We start from the raw sequence: 8137 nt of genomic DNA on the forward strand, positions 1-8137 counted from the left end.
TTAGAGAAGGACTTGCGTTTCACTCAGCTTCTTTGGTCAGCTTCATCTTTAAATATTTATTCTGAAGCTTGCTTTTCTTCTGTTCTACTGAGTTGCACTTTACTCAGCTTATGCTGATTTATCATGCTGACTTCGTCCTGTCTTAGTTTTTGATTCTGTTTTCATTTATACTTATACTTACCATCGAACAAACATATTAGTACAATTAAATCAAAGCACTTAAATTTAATTGCCTCTTAATCATGGATTAACTTAAATAATTTTGTCAAATCAAAATCATGTGGAAAGGTGTTTCAACAATTACAACACTGGTCGTATCTATGTTTGCAAGTTTGTTGAGTATCATGAAAACTTTTTTCCTATAGCATCATCACATATTAGCTCCATCAAGACGGGTCATTAAACAGAGAGCACGATACATTAGCTGCCATCTCTTCTCGGTCTGTCGTCAGGTATTGCTCCTTCTTCTTCCACCATTTCTACTCCCTATTCTTTCACCTCCAATACTATTTTTCCCTGGGAAACACCTTGAGCTTTATACTCCCTCATATATGTCGACAAATTCCTTTTCATCACCGTTTTAAAATGTCATGCAATCGTTCGAATCAAATTTGCCGTTTGGTGAATGTTCCTCATCGACTACTGATATGTTATTGCTGCCAACCTCGACTACTATGTTGGCATCGGAATGTCTAATGTTTGCCACTATTTCAGAATGTCTGCCATCTGCTCCTCTAAACACGAATACTCCTGCTAGGGAATGTCTACCGTCTGCTTAAAGTGGTTCGTCTGCATTTGAGGCAGATGTGCCGCTGCTTGCCCATGCTACGGCTTCTCCATCTTCCCCAACATTGATGCATACATGTCATCCCATGACTCATGTGTCTCGTTCTTCGGGTGCATGACTTCGATAGCTGCAACAATTACTTTATATCCAGTCACGACAGATTTGCCCCTGACATGTGTTCATACTATGCAGCTTCATAACTCCTCTCTACACTCTCGTGCCCGCTTTGAGGGACTTCTTGCAATATATCTGAGTGGTGATATTGATCCTACATGTTTTAGCAAAACCAAAAAATTCAAGAATGGTGTTTGGCTATGTCGGATGAGGTAAAAGCACTACTCGACAACAACACTTAGGAATTGGTTCCCCGCCCCTCATGTCGCAACATGATCACCTCGCATTGGCTATATTACACAAAGAGAAAATATTATGCATCCATAAACTGTTACAAAAGCACGTTTGGTCACTCGTGGTTTCACACAACAGTCAAGAATTGATTATAAAGGAACATTCAGTCTGGTTGTAAAAGCAACTACCATTCACACTGTTCTTGCCATTGTTGCTTGTCATGTATGGTTTGTGAATCAGTTGGATGTTTCAAATGTATTTCTTCCTAGGAACCTCACCGAAATATTTACATGGAATAGCCACAAAGATTTGATAAAGATAAACAGGACCATGTATGCTTGCTTAAGAAGAGCCTCTATGGGCTCAAACAAGCACCAAGGGAATGGTTCACTCATCTTTGGACATACTTAGTTAGCCTTGGTTTTCGAATGTCCCAAGCTGATCACTCCTTATTTATTCGATAGGATAGTGTGGAGAAGACGTATATATTGTGCTATGTTCATGACATCCTGGTCACGGGAACTATGCCAACACATATTCATGACACAATTGCAAGAATTGAACGTGAATTTCTTATTCACAATCTGGGTCGTGCCTCATACTTTTTAGGTATTGAAATCACATACACACCGACATTCATTCATCTTTGTCAAGCCAAATATGTCAATGATATATTTGACAGAGTCAAAATGATTGATGTGCAACCCACTCTCACACCAATGGCCACCACACCAACGATATCCAATGAATCTGGCACCCCGCTCACCTCAGGTGATGAGTATCGCATCATTGTTGGTGTGCTACAATATCTCACACTCACACATCTAGACATTGCCTTTATGATCAACAGACTGTGTCAGTTCCTTCATAGTCCAACTAATGAGCATTGGAAGTGTACTAAACATGTATGTTACTACATCCAATGCAGTCCAAACTATAGTATTGCACTTTCGTCATCCCCGATCACTCAAGTTCACTACTACTCGGATAGTGCCTAGGGAGGGTGTCCGAATGACAGACGTTCTACGGGTGCATTTTGCATTTTTCGGGCTCACAGTTTGGTATCCTGGCACACTAGAAAACAACCCATCATAGCTCGATCCTCAATTGAAAGTGAATATAAGGAAATTGCAAATGCTACAACTGAACTTCTCTACCTTCACTCTTTGCTTTTGGATCTTGGGTATCCAATTCCTCGCCCGGTTCAACTCTGGCTTGAAAATGTAGGGGCAATTTATCTCACATTCAACCCGGTCTTCTATGCCAGAACAAAGCACGTTGAGCTTGACTTTCACTATATTTGTGAACAAATTCAATCGGGATTCTTACATGTTCAGTTCATACCAATAGATGATCAGGTCGCAGATGCTCTTACCAAGCCTCTGGCTAGCACACGATTCCAAACACTGCATTCTCGACTAACTGTGCAACTTCGCCATCGGCTTGCTAGGGGTGTTAGAGACGAATACACTTATTTATCTCTAGGATAATTAGGTAAATACTTTTGAATTATTAGAGATAAAATTTTGTTAGTCTTATCTCTATCTTGTGTATCTATGTCATGATTCTTTGTAAATCATGTATATAAATAGAATACTTAATACACTCCCTAATTAAGAGAAATTATTTTACACAATACAACCTTCTAAACCCTATTCTTACTCTTCTAATTAAACATGCTTCAATAATTATCATTTATCGGTATCAGATCAAAGATACATGTAAACACATGAATTTTTCTTTTAAAAAGGTAAAAAAAATATAGCTCGTGTTCCGCACTAAATCAAAAATACGTGTGCATACTTGATATATTTTTTAGATTTTTTAAAATTTTTTCACTTATTTTTTAATTTATCATTGATAAGTGATAACATAACACACATATGAAAGCGAGACAACGAGATTCATAACAGCGTAAAATATAATTATAATTAGAAGTAGAATTAGTCTAACTTACAAACACTAAAGTATAATTATATACCATCCATGACGTTAGAAATAAAATTGTTACACGTTGCAATTATTTTACATCTTACAAATTACTCACTAAAGAGAATAGTAACATTAAAAAAAAGATGATCTATATACTTTTTCTATTTTTCATTCTCTATATCAAATTAACTAATGCTCGTGTATTCACTATTTACAGTAATGCTAACCTCAACCCTGAATGATTAAATTAATTTAGTTATTCATCGTTAGATTCTTAGAATGATTTGAATCTCTACTGTTAAATTCTTAGAATGATTTGAATCTCTACTATAGCATTTTAATAAGTCTAGATCTAACAGTAATGACTAAATGAATTTGGTCATTCATGTGAGCACCACTGTCACTATTTAATCAAATAACATTTATCAATTTACAAAAAGAATGATATATATAAATTTTTAAGTCGTCAAGATCAAATCCGGGTTAAAAGTTACTCCACTCGGCTTGATCCAACTATCCGGATGAAGAAACTTTTCCGACGAAAATTCCGTCGCTTGTTCTCTCTTTATATTCGTCTTCACTCCTTCCCATTTCACTCTCTCATTCTGCTGCGCTCCGGGACCGTAATTATTATACTCCGCAAACCAACAACTCTTCTGCCCAAAACTCCCCATCCACGTCGTCCATCCTTGCGGATGAATCACATCGTCGATAAACGATTCCATCACCACCGTCCTCGAATACTCCTTCGCCGGCCGTCCGAAAAACACATTCACATGTTGCTTAAACGGAACCAGATCTGGATGAGCCGTAATCGTGCTGTTATGGATCACGATCGCCGTCGGTTCTCGCTTTACTTTCCGAGTTTGTTTTGTGAGCACACAGATCTGGTCTTGTAATGGCTTTCGGATTAGGAATGTGCAGTTTTGGAACATCGCTTTTGCGTCGCCGGAAACGATGTCTACTGTGCCGGAGATTGTGCAGTCGCGGTAGAATTGACGCTTCGCGTGTGCGTAGAGTGTGTGTTGGTATCCTTCCATTGAACAATTGAAGAAGATTGCGAAATCGGCGGTGACTCTTAAGGCTACGGCTTCGTGTTCACTGGCTCCGGCGGTGTTTTCGAATCCGATGTTCTTTGCCATGAAGTTTTCTCCTCCGATAACTGTATATTTTATTGTAAATATTAAAATATTGTAATTCAATCACAAATAAAAATAGGCATAATACCTATTGGCTCCCTAAACTAAGGATTAAAGTCAATTAGGATCTTAAACTATCAAAATCATCAATTAGGTTTCTGAACTAAGCAAAAATCAGTGATTGAGTTCCCATTCTAAACAAAAAATTGAGATCTCATCGAAAATTATTCGGTTGAACAGTTTCAAACCATCTTCTTCAAACTCATTTTGAACCGACACAAAGATGATTACAATCTATATCAAATAGTCACTGTTTCTGATCTTAGGATAGGATAGAGAGACTCAATTAATGATTTTTGCTTAGTTTAGAGATCAAATTGATGATTTTGATAGTTTAGGGTTCTAATTGAATTTGAAGCTTTAGTTTGGGGACCAAATAGATGTAATGCCATAAAAATAAATGGAAAAATTTTAAAAAAATATATATAAAAGGAGCTCAACGCATAAACATAGACCTTGCCATGGGCCGATGAGCCCGCCTGCCCGGCCCGAGCCCAGGCCCATTTAGCTGGGCCTGGACACATAAAATTAGTGTCAGGCCGGCCCGACCCAAGCCCGATTAAGCCTGCCTAGTAAATGGACGGGCCTGGGCTATGTCAATACCTGGCGGGCCTGGCCCGGCTCGGCCCGTTATATATATATATATTTATAAATTTAATTATATAAATTTTAGATAGCTATATTTTATTGTTATGTTGCAATTTTATTTCGAACTTAACTATTAGTTTGTTATATTTTTCTAAGACTTATTAACTATTATGTTTATTATTTTTTATTAAGAAAAAGTTAGTATTTTATTTTAATTGATTTTTTTAAATATAGATATGGGCTTGGGTGGGCGGGCTTGGGATTCCTTGTTTAGGCCCGAGCCCGAATCTAATTAGTGTGGGCTTGGGCTGGACTTCGGCTTAATGGGTCAATTCTAACCTGATTCAAATTTTTTGTATCCGTTTGGGCCAATACAAAAATGAACTATTACCTGCTTAATAAAACACTAACCTAGTATCAAATAAGGTTGATTGAGTGGTAAGAGTCTCTAGTCGCTTAAACTAGAAATTTCGAATTCGAATCTTAATATGTGCAGAAGACTTTAATTTTAAACAACCTCGAAACAATTAATCAGATCTAATAACAACAACAACAAAAAAAACTAACTTACTAAATTCGTGTTGGATTAAAGTTGTACCTCTAAAATAAAGATTACAGGTCAAATTGGCTCTTGAAGTTAGACATTTAGGATCAATTCAGCTAAATTGAAGTTTAGGTACCAATCAGTCCCGAAAGTCCCAATATTTGACAAAACTTCAATTTGGACTAAATTGAACATTCCTACCAACTTCATGGATCATTCGAATATTGTCAAATATTGTCAACTTCAGGACTGAGTTAATACATAAACTTCAATTTGGACTAAATTGAACATTCCTACCAACTTCATGGACCATTCTGACCGTTAATTCCTAAAATAAATTATGAATTATTTTCTCCTAAAAGAGATTTTTATAAATGAAACTAAAAGAGAATATTAATAAGAAAAATTGCTCACCAACTGTTGGTGAATGGTAGGCATTAATTCCGTCGGTAAAGCTCTTATTTCCGGTGATGCGAGTCTCGTTAAAACCATCTCCGATGAGAAGCACTTTGGTCATGGTGTGATTGAACTCAAGGTATTCGTTATAAGTCCCTTTTTTGACATACATCACAAATGTCTTATTACTATGATCGGGAATTTTATTCATCGCCTTTTTTATCGTTTTAAAATCCCCGCTTCCATCTTTAGCGACAACAACATCCGCCTTAATCGTCGAAACAGGCGTCGCGAGAAGTCTCCGCGATCCTGCATCAAGCCACTCAGGCATATCAGAATCCTGACCCAAAATCCGTCGGCGACTAATTCCCGAAAGTTGTAGCGTTGAAATCACGGTAGAAAGTTCCGCAACAATGTCAAGACCGTTGCTACTCATTTCCATCGCGGTCTTCAACGCTTTCGTCATCTTTTCCCCAGCGTGGGTCGTTGTATTCTTAAATCCATCGAGACAAGTTTCTTCGTAGGTAATCGCAGCACTTATCCAAACCCTTAAATCCTCCATCAATTCGTCCATGTACCCGATATCGAGATGAGAAATCTTATCAATAGCGTGTTCGAGTTCCGAAAAAGACATGTTCATCAATTCTTTACAACAATCTAGAGCGTCGACAGTTCTCTCATCCTTCTCGAGAAGTTTTAAGGTGTCGGAAATGTTAGCCGCTGCCAAAATTTCCTCCTCGGCCGCCATGAAAGCGAATTTCATCAGCTCTTTGGGTTCCGTCGTGTTCCCAGTCCCAGCGTACTGGTGGAGGGACTTCTCGCAAGTGTCTTTATACAATGTCGGTTGGCACATCGATTTTATGGCTTTGGCGGACGCGGAGATATGATCTGTGGTTTGGCTTTTGTGGTTTTTTCCGCTTAAACCGGTCGAACCATTGTCGGCCTCCCCCGTGTCTAAACTAATAGTGACGCAAATAACCATGGATACGAGGAGGAAAGAACAAACTCCGATTGTTATTAGTCGCTTATTCCTACCTGCATTATTATCTTCTTCATATGTCATTTCCTTGATCTATTCGAGATGAAATTGAGTGAAATCGGGTGAAATTTGAAAGACGGAACTAAAAAAATGTCCGGGGAGAAAATGGTTTCTCCCTAGAACGCAAAGGAAGGTGCAGTTCAAGGGAGATTAAAAAAAATTAATCAGAATTCCGGCGTAACCCAGAATTATTAAGTGGTTAAATAAAAGAATTATATATAGAAATCTTAAGATTTAATTTTGCAGGCAGAAGCAACAGAAAAAAAAATAGGTCATAAAGTTAGTTAATTCGGTTATGAAATTTGAGGCAGATTGAGAAAAACTTAATTAGATAATTATGGTTGTAATTGCTTAATTTCCAAAAATAAATGAAGGTCTATGGCCATTGATATTCCAAAATAAATGTAATGTAATCTAAATAACATCATAATTAATATTTGGGTAAAGTCCGAAAAACCTCCAGTGTTTCACGTTTTGTCAAACTCGCACGTGTAAATTCTTTTTGTCCAAACTAGGACTGATGTTTTCGTTTGCAGGAGGTTTTTCGCTTCAATAAAAAGAATGACCTCAAAATTAAAATACGCGTTGACGATTTCAAAATTGAAAAATTCAAAGATATAATGATATTCTAAGCAACTTTAATTTTTCAACCTTTTAATTTTGAGGTGATTTAGGTGTTGTTTGGTGAGGAGAGAGAAATCGAATGTTTAGAGAGAGAGATCGCCGAAAATGATGATTTTCAAAAATAAAAAATTTGTTTGCATAGTAAATGCGGTACTTAACAACTTCAATTCTTGGAATTTTCTATTTTGAAATCGTTAATAGTCATTTTTATAGTGTTAAATTAAACGATAATTGCATTTAGCAAAACGAAAAGCTCAAACCCTGTTTGAACAAAAAAAGTTCTACAAGTATCAATTTAATAAAAAATGAAAGTGTATGGACTCAACGGTAAAAAAATTGACTCTTGTTATACCCAACCTGAATCTGATTACCTTGTTGTTGTTAGAGTTTTCATAGATGGAGCAATATATAAATCCTCTCGTAAGTCTCTCTTGTTTTGAGGCTTTCATTGGCTCCGAATTAGAGATACCCCTCCTTCCCCTAAATTTTTTATAACTATATATATTATATATATATAACGTCATCAAATCTGAATCACTTAATTGAATCAATATATTTTTATCTACCTTAGTTTGCTTCCACCATATCTTTGGCTAATATATATTTTATTTGTTACTTGTTTTATCAAATTTTCAACTTTGAAATTAGGTGTGTATTTCGAATTTGACCATGGCGAGTTT

At 36.7% G+C, this 8137-nt stretch overlaps 1 protein-coding gene across 1 annotated transcript; it reads right to left on the reverse strand.

Annotated features, from left to right (window-relative positions):
* Positions 1 to 3426: 3426 nt before the first annotated feature.
* Positions 3427 to 6914, reverse strand: LOC136206688 (probable pectinesterase/pectinesterase inhibitor 21). Its single transcript, XM_065997833.1, has 2 exons — positions 5813 to 6914; positions 3427 to 4229 (listed from the first exon to the last, which is right to left on the reverse strand). Exons 1-2 carry the CDS (start codon positions 6855 to 6857, stop codon positions 3526 to 3528), a joined length of 1749 nt encoding a protein of 582 aa, XP_065853905.1. The 5' UTR covers positions 6858 to 6914; the 3' UTR covers positions 3427 to 3525.
* Between the last annotated feature and the right edge of the window lie 1223 nt (positions 6915 to 8137).

The sequence above is a fragment of the Euphorbia lathyris genome, chromosome 9 (assembly GCF_963576675.1).
Source record: "Euphorbia lathyris chromosome 9, ddEupLath1.1, whole genome shotgun sequence".
Taxonomy (NCBI): Eukaryota; Viridiplantae; Streptophyta; class Magnoliopsida; order Malpighiales; family Euphorbiaceae; genus Euphorbia; species Euphorbia lathyris.